The sequence below is a fragment of the Numenius arquata genome, chromosome 1 (assembly GCF_964106895.1).
Source record: "Numenius arquata chromosome 1, bNumArq3.hap1.1, whole genome shotgun sequence".
Classification (NCBI taxonomy): Eukaryota; Metazoa; Chordata; class Aves; order Charadriiformes; family Scolopacidae; genus Numenius; species Numenius arquata.
The window spans coordinates 73,016,643-73,037,427 of record NC_133576.1 but is presented as its reverse complement, the minus strand read 5'-3'; the positions used below and the strand labels follow the sequence as shown (position 1 = coordinate 73,037,427).

The window sequence follows — 20,785 nt, the reverse complement described above, 5'->3', positions numbered from 1 at the left end:
CAGCCAGCCTTCCTCACCTGCCCCTTCCCAATCCTCTACACTTGTCAAGCTCCAGCAGCACTTTCCCCCGACCAAGCTCCTCCTGAAGCCCCTGACAACTGAAATCTCCCTCCTAGCCTTCTCTCTGCATCAGGACTTTCTCTGCAGTAACGAGAGAGAAGCAGCCATGTAGCTGATATTGTTGTGGTAGAAATGTTGGTCGTATTTCTAGGTTCTTAACACACACAACCCCACCAACCCACCCCCCTTTAATCCATTATGCTTCATTAACAAATGCCCAGTCTCCAATATATTTTGATGCTCAACCTAAAGTGTATAGATGCCAGTTTGAATTGCGGATAGAGGCAACTTCATGGTAGGAAATGATGTCTGGGGACTGTGTTGGATGCTATCTGATGCTAATTTCCTTCTAAATAGCTTATTTTGTTATTTTCTTCACTGTTTCAAGCTAGACCGAAAGCTTGCAGCTAAGTGGAAAGGACTCAAAGGGGAGTATTCATCAAAGGTAACCTTTGGGTTATTGTGCCTGGGAGGGGTTGGGGCCACTCAAGTTCGACGCTCAGTGTCTCAGCAGTTACTTCTGAAGTCAGGTTCCTGCTTTGAGCCCTTTCCCTGGAGAATCCTTTCCTTTCACAGGTAGGCGAGCTCCTCTGCGCTGAATTTAGCTTTTGTGAATGATCTGTGTCCTTGCCCCAAAAGGAACTGTTGAAGTGCTGTGTCACGCGAGTTCGGAGGGCTGTGCACGGTAGGTATGGAAACAGCAGAGGAGGCAACAAGGAAGCACTTCAGTTGAGAAGAACGTTTTTTTTTCTTCTCCCTCAAGAATAACTGGATTTATTTGTTGACACAAATCTGAATGAGCAGGCGCATCTGAAATGTATTGGCTTATAGTATGTATTCTATATGCCAAACTAGATGATACAATGTAATTTTGCAATTGATTGCAGGAAAGCAAATGAAAAAGCCCTTTTAAAAAGGAATCTGGAGTAATACAATTGGAATGGAACTTGCTGTTGCGTTACTAAATAATGGCAACCTGTTTATTTTATCAAAAAAAGCTTTATTTCTATAACACTTTATATGTAATGTACTACTAAGTAATGATAATTAAAAAAAAAAAAGTCACGTTGCTTTCTTTGAAGCCTGGCAGTTACTTTACTCTTCCTGTTATACATGAATAAGAGGAAAGGGGGGTCATTCCGACTGCGGGAGGACACAGCCTCACCCGGTGCAGCCCTATAGGCGTCAGCTCCAGTAGGATAAATGGCATTAGTAATCATCGTAGTTGACGCTTGCCCCGTGCCTGAAGGTGTGTGGATTTCGTGGGCCAATTGGTGAATCTTCATCATAGTGGTGTTGGTAGTATCCACCATAGTATTCATTTCGAGCACGCCCTAAGTTTGTCCAGTAGGAGATGTCATCTTCAAATTTCTGCCAAAAAAAAAAAAAAAAGAAGAAAATACTTGCTTTCTAAGCCTGGAACTTTACAATGCAGGGAGTGAGACAGAAGTGATGCAAGAGGTTCTTTTTTGTCTTTTTCAGAAATTCAGATCCTTTGCGTATTTATCAAAATGATATCTCTAGATCTTTTGTGATTTGCACCTACCTTCTCTATGGGATTAGCCAGGGTCCTGAGCGCAGGAATTGTCCTGCCCAGCCCCAGCTGGGACTGACTCCCACACCCTCTGCCCACTGTAAAGCGCTTTAACTGAGGGCGCCTTCGACTGCAACCTGCACCAAGCACCTTTCATATTTATATTACCTCTTCGGTGGTGGACTATAAAAACATTTCAATGTTTTCTACTTAAAAATCTGAAGGTTTGGTTCTCTGTTGCCCCGTGCCTTTAGTCACAATGTTCCTGACTGGAAAGTGGGTGCTTTATGCCTGTGATCTTTCACTCCCATTTTGCCTGGGTGAAAACGAATGTACAGTGCAGCCTTCTAGCTATGGAAATGCAATAAGCAGTTCAATTCTGCTCACAACAGCAGGGGAAAAACAGTGTGCAAGGATATCAAATACTTGCCAAGCCAAAGCCTTTCCATCTGAATGACTCTTTGGAAATATTTTTGGCTGAGATTTAAAAAAAAAAGTTTTGCAAAATACACAATGGGTAAGTATGGCCCAAGTCCTTTGCTGGAGCAAACAGTTATTTCATTGTTAAAACTGTGTCTTAATACTCAAGAAAACCTACTTAGTGGATGCATTGTATCCCACAACAGGCCTCATTTCAGTTTTTGAAATGCACACAGGAACTCAGAGGAGAATTCTTCTTATCTGCATGGTTTGTCCTTATTACTTACTTCTTGGTATTTACCCAGTCTTCAGTTTCTGATGCATAAACCCTATTTTTCCTGTTCCTATTGGGGTAGTGGGATATAGCCATGCTGTTAAAAAATCACTTTTATCTGCATAATATCCAGGAGGATTAAAAAAAAAAATGTATCTATCCTTCATTATTTCAGTCCAAGCAAAGGATTATTTTTCTAATTGTTCCAGCTTTGAAAATGAGTGCATTCATCTTCTAAGCGATTCACATAGCATGAGGGTCCAAAATGTGCTCCAGCTTGCCTGTGCCAATGCAGTCTCATTAAACATATTCATGCAGCTGACAGAAGCCAAGAATTCAACATCCATAACTATATTTACCTCTTATTAAAGTAGAAATTATTCTACATGTGGGACTGCAACTAAATGCACATTTTGCATCCTCTCTCAGCACCTATAGATACAGAGCTCTGTGCGGAGCCACAATTCTGACTGTGGAATCAGAACTCTTGATTCCACTCCAGTGCTTTTGCAAATTAACTGTTTTTTTAAAAACTACTGTACCCTTTATGTATCTCTTTATACAAAAAAATGTATTTGAAGGGGGGGTTGGCTGCACATTATCAAATGGTTTTCCTTTCACACTTAGAGTTGAGGCACAACTGCTGGTGCTGGCGATGGTCGGGAGCCGCCCGCACCAGGGAGGCACACGCAAGCATTAGGTACATAATGTTAGTGCCATTTCACTGAGGAATGCCCATCACGACCAGCTTGGTGTGGATTTCTCAGCGTGATAAAAAGCAAATTGATTAGGTTGAGGCTGCCAAATTAATTTCCTGAAAATACAATTGATTGCTTTGGGTCTGGCCACCTTTTTCTCAAAGCAAACTTTGCCCGGTTGCAATTTGTTCAGCTTAAGTTCAGTAGCAGGCAAGAACTCCACGCGACCTTTTAATGTCATTTTTCTCTCCTAACAAAATAATGCGGCAATCTCTAACAAATACTTGTTTTCTGGGCTTGTGTTTCTGGGCAATATTTGCTACCTTAAAAAAAAAGTAAAATCACAGCGTCTGTGAACAGAAACGGGGGCAGCTTCCCCCTGGGTGCCCCTGTGGCTGTGCATCCCCGCTCTGAAGCCCTACTGACCCCCGAAAGCCTGGCACTCACCGCCTCGTCGAATCCCAGGTAGAGGAACTGCTGGTACCACTGCTGCACGTCGGGCTGGCTTCGGTCCCACAGCTGGCGCCTCTGGCGTCTCAGGCTGCTTAGGAACTCCTTGGCCTCCGCTTCTTTCACTGACACCTCAGGCTTCGTGGCAACAGGGGCTGAAATTAATTCCCCCCACCCCGCCCCCAAAAGGCATGCCAGGAAATTTTTTAGTCAGCCTGAAAGCGTGCTGCTTGCAGCACGTAAGAAAAGGCTTCTTGCATCGTGCCATCACCTTTGTGCTCGGTGGCGCGATGCCTGTCGCAGCAGTAACAGTAATAAACCCAGAAATCATCAATGTAATAGGATTTCTCAACCACCCTCATTCTCTTGGCTTTGATAAAAGCTGTTCTGAGCTCAAAGACATGAGTTAAGTAAGGAATTTAAATAAATAAACCCAAACTGAAAGAGCATACGCTGTGATGCGCTTTGAGGAGAGAGCAGGAGGCTGACCTCTGCGTGTTGCTGTTACAGTAATGAGAAAGAAGATGAGAGGTGAAGTTAAAAAGCCCGAAGAAGCTGGAGAAACACTGTGAACCTATTAGAGTGAAGGGGGGCACACATAAAAAGACAGTTTTGGGTTTTTTTAATCTGTTGTGTAAAAATGTAGCTTTTTCCTGTGGCTGCTGCAGGAACTGACGTCCCTCCTCCGTCTGGATGAGGGCTCGCCCCATGTCACGCACAGAAATGATAAAACGTGGTATGATGTTTGGTCTTCCCATGAAATAAGATGCGTGTGTAGGAGTAGGAGGACGTCTTGTCATAGCAATGAAGGAGAGACCAGGAATATGGGTGCGGATGGGGATTTTTGGAGGATGCAAGGGAAGAGGCTGGGGCAGAAGAGGAAGACAGGTGGAGATATGAAAGCCATTGAAAGCAGGAGCTGGGCAGACTCTCAGGAGGAGGCAAAGGACTGCGGTGGGAAGGAGATTCGAGAGGTAAAAACGAAAGCTGAGTTGTCACAGGAAGAGTGGGAAACAGCAGGGTGCCCTGTGGGGATGAGCTGGAAGATGATAACTCACTGTGTGCTTGAGGTGGGTGTTATTACTGGGAGGTGGGACAGCTGAGCAAGTGTCACGTGAATGGGCCTCGCACTAGGGACGCTGCCAGCAAGGGAGTGCGTACTGAGCTTGCTCGCTTTAGCGCACAACTGGAAAAGGGGAGTGAGGCTGGAATTAAGGGGCTGCCTATTCCCTGCATCATCGATTCAAGGCTCTACAGTTCTTCCTGGGCTCAGCCATGTTGTCTGCACACCCAAAAAGCCTCCCCTGGGGTGGTCCCTCTTATCAGGGGACATCAACAAACCAGCCAACCGCTGCTCTGGCCCTGGGAGGGCGGCTGTCAGTCCTATCTGCACGCAAGCACTGCAGAACAGTGAGGTAGGGAACCCATACACAAGGCAAACAGCTGGGAATGGAGCACACATTTTAGGGCAGGTGAGAGGTGGTTGGCGATGGCAGGAAAAACCCAGTGAGAAATCAGTCAGGCTTGCAGAAAGAGGGAGTCGCCTTTGGGAGGGGTGTAAAATTCTTTCCCTCAGCCACAGAGCAGGCTGAGGGGAGGCAACCAAAACTTCTGGGGTGTTTCAGCCTGCCCCTATCTGCTGTAGTGCTGCTTGTCCCTGGCCAACTCCATTTCCATCCCCTTCCCTCAACCAGTGAGCCGTTCTGTGCATCTGCCCGCTGGGCCCTCAGCCATCATCTCTCCTGTAGAGAGAGAGCAGTCTTCCAAGAAGGAAGCACATATAGGGCCAAGAGGACAAAGGGAACAAGTCAAGGCATTGCGAGCAAGCCCAGTTTGCACATTTTCTTGTCTACACCTGAGCCAGCAGTATTTCCGTGCATTATAACTCCTTGGAAAAGCTTGTGACTTCCCAGAATAAACCAGATAAATGCCACGTCTGCCACGCGTACACTGGGAAAGGTAGGTGCTATACACTGCTCCGAGCAAAACGCAGGGTACAGCCTGAGGCTGGGAACCCTGGCTTATAGAGGGGGCTGTGACAAGCAGAGCCTCCAGCCTTGCCAGTACCAAGTCCCAACTGGACATGCAGGCACAGGCTCCCTATGCGCAGGAAGTTTTGGTACGGCATGGAGCGAGAGCGGCTGTGCGCTACCAGCTTTGAACCGGGTGCTTGTGGCTGCTGGGCTGGAGATACAGTGGCGACACATCGGCAGCTTTGGCTGACTCAAAGGAAAAATAAGGGAAGGCACTTTGCTGTCTCTCTACTTACCTTCTCGTTTCTGAAGCATAAGTTTAAGCTTATTTCCCCTTGAGATATCTAGACAAGCAAAAATACAATATATACACTTACTAAGAAGAAAATAACAATAACAAAACCCCATCGTATCTTGAAAAATATGGAAAGTATTTTTGTTAGAGCTCCAGAACACCAGGCCAAACTCTGCAGCAATTTTCTACCAGTGCCTCCCTCTCCCTTTGCTCCTGTTTCCACGCTCCAGTGCAACATACATTGCAGGGAAGCTTTTGACACTCCAGCATCCTCTCCCCAGCCTTCCTTGGCAAGGGAACCCCAAAACTGGCCCTCTTTGCTAATTAAATTACAATATTTTGCAGCAGCTGGTGCCAGTACTGTGACACAGCATCCAGGGTGGCATGATAACCCTGGAAAACCCTGAGTGAGGGGCATGTTAACAACCCAACTGCTTCAATTTTTTTCCTTGCAGCTTGTCCCAAAGCCCATCGAGGCTGTCCTACTGCTGAAGGCCATTCCCAGAAGGGATCCAAGGCTTCAGCCCATGGCTGAGCAGCACAACAGGAGACCTGCAAGTGCTTGGCTATTCCAAAATGATTTATTTGCTGGAAAGCAAGCTTTTCAAGAAAGATGTTCAACTTGCACAAATGACCAAAAACGTTCACCCACTCGGGATACCAAGGGAAAGATCTGTCTGCGGCCATGCGTGATGCCAGGGGAAGGCTTTTTCCTGCTCTTCGGGGTCAGGTTTTCCCCTCCCCGCACCCCATACCCTGTACCCTGTCCCGGTCGCGGTCGCTCACTCACCGGGGGCCGCGCAGAGCAGCGGGAGGAGGAGGAGGAGGAAGGCGGCCCCGGGCAGGGCCCCGCGGGGGCACGGCGGCGGCATGGCGACGGCACGGAGACCCACCTGGGCAGGAGGAGACGGAGAGGATGGAGATAAAGACGGAGCCGGAGCCGGAGCGGAGGGAAGGGGAGCGAACGCCCGCCCCACGCCGCGCCCCGGTCCGGCCCGACGCCGCGGTGAGGGGCGGGGAGGCGCCCGGGGAGCGAGGGCAGGTCTGGGAGCAGCCGTGGACTTCCCTGCGCTTGTGCCCTTTGCGCTTGAACGTGGAGTGAGGTGCTCTTCGGCAGGACAAGGCGTCCACCCTCGTGTTTGGCGTGGCACAGGGTGGTGGGTCCCAGCTTTTTTTTTTTTTCTTTTCTTTTTTCTAGTGGTTACACGTAATCGAGTGCAAGAGGCAAAGACCTTTCAGCAACTCAGACGGGCTTTTCTTACAGGGCAATTGAAAGAATAAATAGCTGTAGACTGTCATTTGAGATTTCTCTGCGTATAAAGTCAGTTTGTCGCTTGCCTGTAACGGTAGATGGAAATTGAGAGCTTGTCTTGTTGGAAAAAACAGGTCAGAATCCACTAAAGATGACTTAGTTCAGGTTTTTTTCTCTCTCCCTTCCTCCCGCTCCCTGAGTCTACAGAAAACTGTAATGCATTTAAACTGATCAGCATTAAAAAATAATTCGGATTACTTTTTCTACATTTAGACAGGTTTAGCTTATAGTAAGAGCACAGGGACCAAAAGCCAAACTCGCAAATTAACAATCCTTGCTTAGCAGGATGATAACTGTAATGGTGCCTCAACTTACGCTGTCTTTTCCTAATTTGGCTTTAAGGTCCCCGCAGTGAATAAATACAGCTTCTCTTAGCTCCTTCCCCTGCAAATGCCAGGAACACCCCAAATGAAGCCCGGTGAAATCCTTGTCCATCCTCGGACACAAACCTCTCTTTTCCCTCACAGCAGAGACCCATGACACTCAGGAGACTGCTACGGGTGTCTCACCTCCTGCCGAAGCTGTGCCAGGGTACAGTGAGGAGCACGGAGGGATTTAGGGGGAGCGAGGGAGAACTGGGCTTGCTCTGTAACCTACTTGTGAGAAACCTGGCAAGCGCCGGGGCCTCGGCTCCCTGATCCAAGGATTACTTCCAGAATGGTTGCAGCTGAAACATGAATATATATACACACACACTGTGTATACTGTATATATTGCAATTGTATATAACTATGTCTATTGAATACATATGTGTATATATACATACACGCATGTGTATGGTGAGGGAGCTGTGCAGTGGTGTGGCAGCTCCCTGTAATGAGATGTAGAGCTCGTCAATGCTATTTCAGGCACAGCTAATTGTGGGGGTGGGACAAGCCCCTGTGGCTGGCTTTACCACTTGCCGTAAAACACAGAAGCAGCACCAGCAAGGGCTGCTCCCTCAGCGGTTCCCCAGCCTGAATTGTTGCTTCAGGTGATGCCCCCACCTCGATTGCACCATGCACCTCTCCCCTTGTGAAAAAAAGTACTTGGAGCTGCACCCAAAGCCTTTCCCCCGCCTCCCTGCCCTGCTCCCCACCCCCCTCCGGCCCCGCACCCTCAAGATAATGCTCAGGCCTCTCTGCTCATCCCAGTTGAAGTGGCAGGGGCAACAGGATGAAAAAGTGCTGCAGTTGCTCCAGCCAAAACACCCCTTGCTCTCTGCAGGAGCCACAGCTTCAATGGGGCAGAGCGGGAGGGAGCAGCACCTTCCAGGCTTCTGTGGTGGAAGCACTCCCATAGTACACCAGTGTCCCAGCTCAACTCCTATGAAACTGGGAGCCAAAATTTGTCTTTTCTGTCACTGCTTTTGAGTGTTATTTTCCTTGTAGCTGCATGTTTCGAGTGTCAGCAGTCCTAAACGCCGTGTGTTGGAGCAAACGCCTGTTCCTTAGAATCAATGTGCCCTTTCATGAGCGTTAACATTGACAGCCTCTTGGCTAAAACCACCTGAGGTTTTTTGGATAGCTTGTTGCAAAATACAGCTAGCAGGGACAGAAGCGAAGAGTACCTATGTAAGGCTACATCAGACAGCCATGATGTAGATAATGTAGAAAAACAGGGCAGTAACTCATGACTGTTTACAGTCCACTGCTGTACTGCTAATGGCAAAGTGCGTTTTGTTCAGCAGGTGGGTTTGTAACAAGCCTTGCGTGGGAGCCGGGGCTCTGCAGAACTACAGGTACTTGTACCTCGGGGCCAAGGGAATACAAAGCACAAAACCTCCTACGGGTACCAAATATATCAAGATGACTCAAGAAACTGCTGAGATAAAATGCTATCTGGTGAAAACCACAGAATGGATTGACTCAAGTGCAAGGTTATTGTAGAAAATAATTGCTCTAGTGGTGGAAGAAGTGATTGACAGAAGAATATAACGCTCAGGGTTAAACTGAGTGCAGTATCTTCCCAGAAGAGGTCACTTTCTCAGTTCAAGGGACAGAAGGTTTTGACATACGGTAAAAAAGTTGTGTAAAAATAGAACACCACTTCTTTTCAAAGGCAGTGGTGAAAGATGACTGGTATTTTCCCAGTAACAATCTTTATTTCTGTTCCAAGTTGTCTTAAGGACTAAGGCAGAGTTGCCCTGGTGTTGTAGTGTGGCACATGTTTTTTTCTGTTAAGCCTGCGACTACTGCATCATTATTAGAAGCATTTACCTTCAAATGAGTATCCATGTTTATTGACACATCTGCGGCACCCTTTACTGTTATTTGCTGTGTAAAAACACAGCCGCTGTGGGTACAACAGATACTGCGGTGTTTTCCTGGGTTCTCTCAGCGGTGATGTCACCCTCTTTAAAACATCCCTTCCTTCAGCACAGACGAGTTTAAGGCTTGTCTTAGGGCTTGGTTTGCCTCCGTTGGCACACCAGTGCTGGGAGCTCTCTGCCGACAGGGCTGCACAGCATCCCCAAGGGCTCTAGGTAAGCAAGTCTGCGCTAATGACATCATTCACTTAAATGTCTTTCATCGCCATTGGTGACAATGGCAGAGTCCTGGTGTTGAAACTTTGTTGAAAGATGCTAATTAACATCGTCAGGACTGTTCCCCAGGCAGCTCCGGGATGAGGAGGGGTGAGCAGGGCTCCTTTCACGCACCATGTAAAAGCCCGTCATGCCCCTTAGTGTAATGATGACCGCTAATTGGAGGGATGCCCGCAGCGGGGTAGCAGGATGGAGCTGGCGGGTTTCGCTGCTTCCCCAGCATGGGGCTGGGCTATGCAAGCCTGTGTGTCGAGCCAGAAATTTGGGAGTAATCCAACAGAAAGCCACTCTGAGCCCGACCTTGAGAGACAACGGGCAAGAGCCAGGCAAGGAGCTTGCTGGAGCCGGAGAAATCCCGATTGCTGAGCCTACTGCCAGCCAGCGTTGTCTTCGGAGCCTGCAGGACTATGTGCGCATTTTTTTGGGTAAGCAGGTAAGATTCCAGTTGATTTTTTTCAACAGTTCTGCAGCTCGCTGCGTGTTTGGTGACTGCTCGAGTGACCTCGTTTCCCCCGCGATCCCTGAGTTTACACGTAGTGGTTTTAAGCCCAGTGGTTTCTAAAACCTAAAGTGGTAGTTTAGGTAGTATGTGGTGGCTTAACTGATCTGAACAAAACTGGGGTAAAAATCTCAGCCCCAAGGCATCTGAATTCCTTTATTATTATTATACATTTTGCCTAAAATTAAGTACAGTGAGATTCCTGAATAGCAGAGAGACACCTCTGCTTTTACATCTCATCACAGTAGCTGTTGAGAGAACTGTGTTGTATTCATTAAAATGTAAGAGATAGCATCTCTTGGTAATGACCATTCAAGTGTATTCTGAAATTCAAAGCACAAAAAATCGAGTCAAAAAGATTGATCTTGGTCTCTTTCCTTCTTCCTTTATTAAACTTCATGTTTTCAAGCATTTCAACACAATAATGTTTTTAAATATAGTGCAGATTAAATGCTTATATAGTCAAAGGACTCCCAAAGCTGGGTTTTCAAGGTAAAAACCCAGCAAATATAACAAGACTTACGATAAAATACTGAGACCTGCAATCAGCTTACTAACTTAGTAGGCAAATAGGTAAGTTGGAAATTGGCCAGGGATGGCAGGAGATGACAACTTTTGCAAAGAAGCACCAGGAAGATTTTAACGATCCACTGAAACGACCCATTTGATCAAGAACATGGCAGCATTGAACAGTGTTCCCAACACCCAGAAAATTATTTTTTTCTGTAATGAGGATTTTACAAAATCTCCCAACCATATTGCCCTGGTCACTAGCTTTAGGACAGAGGCACTTGGCATTCCAGATTATTTTCTGCAGCCCGTTGCAAGAAAACCGCAGGAGTCGTGTTTTCCTTCCAAACAGAAGGAAGAACATTTAAGTCATCAGTCCATTCTTTCAAAAATATTTTGAGTTTCGTACTATTTCTTCCATTGCTCCAGAGTCCTTCTGATAGTGACAGGACTAGCCCCAAGTCCCAGGACAAACACTTTTGCTTTAGGGAAAGTTTATTTTTTGCTGGCTGTGAGTCTCATTGGCCTCAATGCATGGTTTGTGACACATTTCACCCATTGCATCTCACCTGGTTACACCATCACTTTGGTCTATGTTACTAATAAATATTAGTATTTATATTTTCCATAGAAAATAGCTTAAAATACAGTCTTTCTTTTTTTTTCCCCTTTGCTTGGCTACTGCTCATGTTTTTTTACAGCTCCTGCCTGACTCTGTCTGATAAGAAATGAGAAATGGTGTCTGTTGGTCTGTCCGTCTTCTTCCCTTCACTAACTGACAGTAGTTTGCTGCCCTCACTACAGAATTAACCTTATTGCTCTCGTGATAAGCACAGTGAGAAGCAGATTAGTTCAGCAGCGTTATCTGATCATGGCTGCTTCCTTTCCACAAAGGGATGCAAAAAATTCTCTAAGAAATCCTTCTCCTTTTTCTCTTCCACTGCCTCCAGTATGCTTTTAGGATAAACCTGGAAGTATATGGCAAGTCTGCGAGTCAGGTCTAGCAGGAAGGGAGATGGAGAGGGACTATAGTACATTAGGACATGTCTTTTTACCACAGACTGATTTCACTTGAATCATTCTCTCTTTTACTGCTGTCTCTTGGGACTCCTCTTTTTATGCTTCAAAACTTTTTTTTTCTGAAATCTTATTTCTGAGCTATTTTTGACTGTTTTCATTCCCCTAATTTATTATTCACATCCAGAATGCACACATACTCTTTAAAAAAAAATAAAAAAAAAACAACAGCAAAAAAAGCCCCATCCAACAAACAGGCTGTAACTACTCAAAGATCAGTAAATGTAAAGTCTTAAAAATCTTAAACTTAGCAATTTGGTAGGGGGCAGATGGGGAAGTCTCTCTGCCCCTTGCTGCCTCATCCTCCCCTCTCTTACCAGCACAGGCTTTAGCACTTTTTGGAGCCAATTCAGTTTGCTGAAACAGCAGACCCAGCTTATTTTTGCTGGGTTAGTTATCTTCAAGACCAGTGAGCTGTGATGGCTCAGGCAGGTGGTTTCCAAGAGTCGGGACCAAGTAAGGAGGTCATGGGAGAGTATGGTCAGAAGTGTAAATGGGGTGAAACAAAATTTCTCTGCTTTGCTGGAGGTGGGTGGTATGTCTAACCCTTCCCAAGGAATAGCCAAGGGTCAGGGTCATGCAATGCTCAGTAAGCACTGCCTTAGGAGCAGATCACCGCCAAGAGAGGAGCGATCTGAGTCCACACTGGTCCCATCCCACCTGAGCACCCCGGTCAGATCGCTTTCTTCTCCTGTGTTGTGTTTGAGGCTTTAACAATGCCTGAAAGTGGTCCCTGAAGGCCAAATCAGTGTCTTCATGACCCCTTGGTGATGACTCACTTGCCTGTTAAATTTGGGCATGCTCTAGAGTGGAGCAGGGAGGTTTACTAGCAGAACAAGTTAGCTTGCTGAAGAGCTAAGGGCTTGAGACAGTGACAGGTTAGCTCTACCCAAGGTTTCCTTCCCTACGCCTCAGTCCCCTCAGCCCCAGCAGCCTGCAGCGATAAACAGACTGGGTGGCAGGGGAAGCCCTGCACATCTCCACCGCAACCTCACTGGCATGGACATAAGCCTCAGAGACCTGCAGGGATACAGCACACGTCTACTGACCCTATGCTATAAAAACCTTTTTTTTTCTTCATTTGAAATGAGACAAAGTGGGTGCATTTTCATGAGAAAGGAGAAGCAGCGCATCCCAGACAGCTGATGCCACCCCAGTTTGAAGCCCCCGTTTCAAAGAGCAGGGGCTGGAACATCGCCTGAAGCCTGTCAGGCTTTTTTAGCATAAACAAACCAACCTTGTTATCCCCCGCCTGCCTTCTCAGGCAGGTTAGGAATCACACGAGCTGAAATTTCCAGCAGCACCACCAGCCTGCCCGAGGCAGGCCCCCGGCACGCAAAATGTCTGCCCGAACGGTCGAACCACGGCAAAGTTATCGGCAGGAGAGGGCAGGTGATTGCTCTCTCCTTGGGTCGAACACAAACCTTTGGGAGCCTTAATAATAACAGGCGGCACGTCGCAGTTCGAAGCAGGATTCTCAGGTTATCGGAGCAGAAACCTCACTTGCCTTCCCGACGTTATCACGTGTGACCTTACACCTCTCTTGATCTGCTTTGTGGCCACTCTCGCTGGCTCTGCTTTATATATCTGTGCTTTCCAGCTTCACCGGTGCCCTGCCTGTGAGTGAGCCCGTGCCTCTGCTCCCCTGATGTTGGATTACCTTTCTGATTCACGGCTTGGTTTGTTTCCAGGAGATTGCACTTTCTGCAGTCTCTTTGTGCTGCCGCTGAGTACGAGATCGTGGCATCTTTCATCTCCCCGCGTGAAGCCCCGCTGCACCCAGCTGTGCGTGGATGACAGTGACTTCAAAGGGCACCTGTGCCAGCCTGGCAGTACCACGGCTGCAGGGCATGGAAATGTGAGAGGAGGATTAGGTTTTTTTGCCTGTTGTGATCATTTAGGCATCTGTCCTGCAGGTATTCATGCACACATGTATTTTTCATCACAAGAGCCCTAGGGAATCCCATTTATCTCAGCAAGATTAAATCCCAGTCTGCTGCTGCTATGCCCGCATCTCACAAAATGCTGTCGTATGGAAACCATGGCTCCCCTGGATTGGCAGGCGCTTCATCCCCACCTCTTTGCTCTCCTGGGGCTGTGTTCAGGGGATGGCAGAGTGGAACACCGCAGGGCTCTGATCCCAAAGCCCAGCACGGAGCCTCACCCAGCTCTGTCTGTGCTAATAGGGCTGCACGACTTCTCAACTCAAGCTGGGTCTCCATCACCCAAGCAGAACCTGCCCACATTTGTTGATGTAGATGGGCCTCTGAAGTCCCTGCTAGCTCCTCTGGGCACCAGCATAATTGCTCTTACACCTTGGAGCTCCTGCCATTAGGGATGGCTGAAGCACAGAGAAGCAAATACGCTGTCATCCATCTCCAGCATGTGGTTTCCTCGCCATCAAAAATGTCCTAGTGGGCAAGACCGAGCCATTTGGGGCTAGATCACTCAGTTTTGGGCCAGACCAGATATACAGCTTAAAAAGAGAGCTAACCTGCTTCTGAGGCTGTAATTCTTCAAGGTGGGGTGACCAATTTAATCACTTACTGCTAGCAAAGCCACAACAAAAGTATTTTGCCTCCTTCTTTCTCAAGATCTGCTATTATAAACCTCTGTGTCCAACTCTTTTTTTTTTTTTTTGCTTTTAATGAAAATGGCCACTTCCATGAAACTGCAGTTGATTTTTGCTTTAAAAGCCATCTCCCTTGTTTAACATCTCTTCACACCCTGCACTGCAGAGCTGTAGTACTCTTCCTAAGCAAAGGATGGCGATTGCCTTTTCTGTTAAGTAATGTTACTGCTTAATGGCCACAATGGAAAAATGCTTTCACCTGGTAATTGTTAATAACAATGCAGTGGCTCTAAGTCTAATACATATTAGCTGAACACTATTTGGAGCTGGGGAGGACCTGAGCAGGGTAATTGTACAGTGATGCTCTAGTGACACTGATCTCTTTTTCTCCCATGTGCGTCCAGGTTAGTGTTTATCCATACAGGAGTGAGTAAACACACAGTCAAACCTTTGAGGACTTCTTGTACCCTACAAAAACAGCACGGGCACAGTAATGACTACATGGTAGAGCAGGAGAAGCCACGCAGTAGCATAAGATTATTTATTTTCACTCAGGTAATGACTGGGTTAGGAACATCTTCTTAAAGATAGTAATTTAAACTTTTATTTTTCATGCTGATTAATACAGATGCAGGGACAGCATGCAACATGCTGTATAACTTTGTTCTTGATAATCACTTATTAATCAGAGACAGAAAGATAAGAAGCTTGCTGCCTTTTCTCCATGAAGAGAAAATGGGGAGCACAGATCAGTTACACGTTGAAGCACGCAGTACCTGACACGGGAGCATATTTTTCAGAGGCCTAACCAGGCTCACTGCTGAACAAATTTTAGGCACCTGGACAAGAATAATCTTGATCTTGTTGATTCTAATGCAACATTTGTCCTTGGGTTTAGTAAATTCAACACTTTACTCTTGATTATTTCATATGAAATTTTTGTTGTGGGGTTTTGGTTGGTCATTTCATGAGAAACAGTGCTACAGTAAAGAAAAAAAACCAAAAACCCCCACCCTAATACCAGTATAATCAAATCTCTGAATCATTATGAAGCCACTAAATATGTCTATGGAAAAGCTTTTCCATAGTAGTAATCTTGCATGACTTATTAATGTGTTTTGTGCTTAAAGCCAGCCATACTGAAATGTTTGGAGAGGAAGGAGAGAACTGCAGAGCAGAGAGAGGAGAGAAATACACCGCAGAGAGAGGGCTTCTTTTTATCTGAAAAAGGAGCATACATTGTAAGGTATGTATTTTAGTAAAGAAGCCAAAATCCTCAAATCTCCACTACTGTCAGCATTCCTATACAGTTCCCATCAAACCTACAGTCTCAATATATGAAACAATCAATCAGTCTCCCCTAGCCAGGGAGAGATCCTGCTGCCCAAGGCACAGATTGATTTCCCTGCAAGCACACAGACAACTCCAGGCTCGGCTGAAAAAGCAACAAAGTAAAACCAAGGCCGACAGAATACCTTCATTTTGGTTTAATTACGGACAAATTCCACCTCCTCTTATTTCATCAGAGGTTTCTATCCCATACTCATCTCTGGTTTCCAATTTAACATCATATATTTTCATTTAAAATAAGCTCTAACACACAGAGAACTAAACTCTTGTGTGTACATAAACAATAAAAACCAGGAATATTATTCGAAGATGGAAGCACATTCTCTGCATAGCAGTATACTGGAAAACGTATCTGCCTTTTCCCTTCCCAGCCTATGTGAGCAGCTTCAGGAATAAATTATCCAAAATGATCTGAGGATGAGTTTGTGACATGAGCAATTACAGTTATGAAACGTATATTTTGTTTACCAATATTTGAATTCTGTGCACGGACGATGCATGTGCAGATAGGGAAGCTGCCTCGCTTCTGGAGTGCTTATAACCTAATTGGATGTGTAATGGGCTCAGGGTCTTACGCTAGAGGAAATATATCAGATGGGTGTTAGCAAGCATGTAAGAGGTATAAGACATTTTTCTTGGACAACATTTGAATAACTTAAGAAAGATTGTCTTGGACTATGTGGATCTTTCTTAATCAAGGACAGTTTATTTTTTTTCTTGCTAACTGACAGCCTCTGTCACAAGTACTCACCTTGATCCTGAAATGTGAGGGTATACAGGGATGTCAGAGGTTCTGAATTACGCAGGTGGTCAGTCCAGAGTGATGTGTTCTAGCCTTAAAACCAATACATCTTTCTCAGATGTGAAAGAAAGGAAAAGACAAGTGGTAGTGTCGAGTTTGTACATTTACAAATCCCCTATGAAATTGTTTGCTCCAAACTTATGCAGAAATGTCAGCTGAAGCCAACTTTCTTTCAACCGAACCATTACCATTTTCCCATCAATTGTATGGCATTGGCTTAAAGCAACACCTGAAAATGGATGACGTTTGATGACAGAGCTACAAGGAGCAGAGGGGCTGCAGGAAAGCAGCAGACCAGGAAAAGGGCGGTAGCAAAACAGATCAGAAAGACCAAGGGGCAAAAGCGGGACCCAATTCTGTAAGGCTCTGACAAATTACATTTACTCCCAGAAGTCAAAAACTTGTGCTTGTGCCTCTTGCTGAGGATGAAATCTGCGTGGTGAGTGGTGAGAATGTTCTCTACAAGCACAGCCTTCACAAAGCAGAGTAACAAAGATGTGCATTTTCCCATTACTACACTGAGACCCAACCATCCAACTGGCTGACTGCCACAGGGACCGACTGACATAAGGGCTTATCCGTCCTATAACTGAAAATCCAGGTTTGATCCATGCTCTGTTAACTGTTCAGTTCCAAAGGCTTCAGCATCTTTTCTCAGTAACCACACATGGCGATCAATATTTTCAAAGGCCGTTGACACAGCCTTAAAGGCATCCCATCTGTGTCTATCATCAGAGAGCTTCTCATCTCCGTATATTCGCATTAACATTCACAGGGAATGAAACCGTATTAAAAAAAAGACATTGAGTATGAGACCTCTAAATAATACCCAAATGGATTTATTACATAGTGTCAGTGTGTTGCAACATCCAAATGAACATTCAGGAGAGAAGCCCCAGAAAATATCAGACCCCGCACAGTTTCTTTCAGACAATCCTTCTGTACATCATTAAGTCTTGCCTGTAGTAAGTCAAGCCAAACACAGCATGCAAACATTTCTATATTTCAGCCTCTGCTACATAAATGGGTTTCTCCTATTGTTTTTTAATGACAGATGTTTCCCTTTCAATTTTCATGCATTGGCATAGGTCATTCTACCCTCAGCTTAAAGTTTTGCCTGCCTGTGTGAGTATAGATGATAAAACTCAATGTTCAAACCTGCATACAAGTGAATAGACCCCTGCATGCCACATTTTTTTAAAACAGTGTCTGTCCTTGCACTTGTTAAAGGACAATGTTCTTCCACCCTACCCTTACATTAAGAACTTCCATAAGCCAGCTAGATTCCTAAAAATGCCCAGAGTCAGACTTATTCAGGAGAGCTCTCCTCTCTATTAGGCATTTGTTTGAAGCCAAGAATAGAGCTTGGCCCCAAAAAAAGACCTTGGCAGGTCTTGGTAAGAGTTCAGTTTAAAGAGTTTAGAAGAAATCCGTGTCTGATTTAACCGCGTGTCTCCAAACAGCAAACACAAAGCAGGCTGCCTTGCCCCGAGCCCCCCTGCCCAGCCTGCCAGCACAGCACTTCCCTGCACAGCTGTGTTAGTCAGAGATGTGGCGAAATGTCACTTCAGACCATTTTTATCAGTCCAGCCAGACGGATGCTGTGACTGGGCTGGGACACGTGTGCCCTGGGGGCACCGCAGCTACAACTGCATCCCTGCAACGGCAAAGTACCTTCTGAAGCAGACCTGGCTGAAGTCCTCAGGCTATCTGGACTATGAGCTGGTAAAAACAGGACTGTGAGGGGGGACAAACCAACCTTTACAAACATATTAACTGATGAAAAGATCTGAGGATTAAAAGTATACTGCAGCTGCTGCTTTCAGCTTGCCCCCAGCTTGCCCAATGTGAAGCTGAGCTACTCAATCGTCAAGCTTACTTTTGTTAAAAATACTTTCCGTTTATTCCCCAAACACGGCATTCTTAATTGGACCCATAAATTACTTTTTTAGTCCTGTTGTGTAGCAGCATGAAAGGAAAATTTGGAAATGGAATCTGTCAAATCTACACAAGCACGTACAACATGACCCATCTGTGCTACAAACTGCAGCTTTCATCAAAGTAGTTATTTTCAGTTGTTTCCTCGTTGGTCAGCTGCAATAAAGAAAATATTAAGAAACAAACAATAGCATTACCAGAGACTCTGCTAATATTCCTCTGTGTCCACTCACTGTCCTTTACTTTTAATTGTTTCAGCCATTTCCTCCTCTACGGAGTGTGCATTCACACCCCCATGTGCACACACACGCGCGTGCACAGACAGACAAAGAGCAGCCTTCCAGCAAGGAAAATACCCTGCATGGGGCTACGGACTGCTGAAGGCTAAAACATTTCTTTACAACACCCCGCAGTTGTTGTCAGGGCAGGAGTAAGACACCACGATGTTTTTTTTCTAAAGAACGCTGGCATGTTTTTTGACATTCCTCCCCTTCCTCCAGCAAAAAAATATTTTATCAGTTTACCTTTAAAATAATATGCTTCCTGTCTCCTTCCCAAATGCCTGGCCGGAAGAAATGACCTTTCCAGCCACAGAACAAGTTTCTCTTTATTTCGGCATGTCTTGCCTTCTGCAAGCAGGGCAAGAAGCAACCAAGGCTGCGAGCGCAGGAGCCACGGGACTGCCGGGGATGCCGGGCGTGAAAGGCGCGTTTATTCTGCCTCTCCCAAATCCCAGCCCCTCGGCTGCTAGCATCCGGACTGAGTGTGGAGAATCACATTTCTGCTTAATCAGGCTGGCTGCCTGGAGAAAGATGATTGCAAGCAGATGTACCCGTGTTCTCATGTGGAAGGAATTTGGGCTTTTGTGTCGGCTGTACGATGAGCGACCAGCACCCAGGAGTATTTCAGCGCTCTTTAATTTCTTCCAGGTGTTGGGAGCCAGTATCCGATGGTCCATGCACACCTAGGGTCAGTAGGAGGACCAGAGGGAGAAGGCAGGACCGACAGGCTGACTTTACTGGGGAAAACAAGGCTCCATCCCATGCTCCTGGTAAACGCCAGCCATGCTCTAAACCTCTCAAGGCTGCAGCAGCAAAGTTATGTTTTACTCCAGGCACAGTGGTTTTTACCTCTTGCTATGGGTAATCCAGGAGGAATAAACAGAATGGACATCGGTAATATCAAAATAACTTCCCTGAGTCTGTAACTAGTCAGGGACAGGGACAATGAGTGTGACATCTGCATACTGAAAAGGTCTGGTTTTCAGTGGGACACACCAGTGACACTGCAAATGGCCCAAGGAAATCACAATCATTTTAAAGACACTTTTGATGCAGTTACAGCTGTATTTTGGAGGCACATTATGTATTTTTAGCACCCAACAGCTAAGACAAGATACATATCCAGGCACTCAGTGGAAATAAATGTACCCATTGGATCATACCTCAGGATGTCTGGCCACATGGGGGTAAATATTTGTGGCCACAGCACGTTACCTGGACCTGCAATCACGAAGCAGCTGCATGCAGTCTCTAAGGGCTTGGATTCTCCATATGGGGCTCACCTAAAGCAAATCAGCCACACATCCACATTCATGTAGGAGCCCTGAGAAGCAGGGCTGTATTTACTGCCACCATTTGCAAGTAACATGATTGTGTACACCTCAAAAATACCACTACTGCAGCTTTCTGTTTGCTGTGCAAAACCCAATCCACCTAGTGTAGGCATCTAAATTTGAAGGAACAGGACCTGGAAGCCTCCAAAAGCCTTTTTTGCTCTCCATTCACTCCACAGGAAACATCAACGCTTACTTGAAGAGTTCTACCCTCTTAGGAGACTAAAATTTAGTCTGATCCCTGAGGCTCCAACGCAGTGGATATTTTTTAATAGCAGAGATGGGTTAAGCAATCCTTGCCCTGCCTCTTCCTGCACCATTGTGTCTGCCCACACTGCTCTTCATACAGCCATGCAGCAATCCAGATCAGGAAAGTGGCTTTGGCTGCAAGTACCCCAAGGGAAAAAAGAGAAACAATCTCCCCATCGCTCACCTGATCTCCTGACCACTCTGTCACTGACTGAATGAGCCACAGCACAGTGGACAGGAGGGCACCAGGCAGGGATGAGGACTAAGTTAGATGAGACTGAGCCACCCTGATGGCTCACCACCATGAACACCTCTCTTCTCCTTTCATCCCTTCCAGCATCTGCTCTCCCCGCTTATGTGACCTTGGGTTCAACATCGTGTCTCTTCACAAAGGCAGTTTAGATCACTAAACAGGCAGAAGAATAATCCGGCAAAAGAGTAACCCAGCAGAAGCTAACAGCAACAATGGAGGTGGGCTGCTCTCATATCTGGCTTCGTGAGCCCAGAACAGTGATGCACCCAACCAGTGTATGACATGGGACCAGGAAGGGCGTGGAAATGGGCAGTTGAACTCAAGCAACGGGGCTCTCCTTTGAACAGCAGTGAGGGGTGAGATTGTTCCAGCCACCTGGA

General features: G+C 46.1%; 1 protein-coding gene across 1 annotated transcript; it reads right to left on the bottom strand.

Moving 5' to 3' along the window:
- Window positions 1–1,047: 1,047 nt before the first annotated feature.
- Window positions 1,048–19,043, bottom strand: ECRG4 (ECRG4 augurin precursor). Its single transcript, XM_074155134.1, has 5 exons — window positions 18,813–19,043; window positions 6,495–6,597; window positions 5,706–5,753; window positions 3,434–3,591; window positions 1,048–1,431 (listed from the first exon to the last, which is right to left on the bottom strand). The coding sequence occupies exons 2-5, from the start codon at window positions 6,574–6,576 to the stop codon at window positions 1,270–1,272; spliced, it is 450 nt and encodes a 149-aa protein (XP_074011235.1). The 5' UTR covers window positions 6,577–6,597; window positions 18,813–19,043; the 3' UTR covers window positions 1,048–1,269.
- Window positions 19,044–20,785: the final 1,742 nt, after the last annotated feature.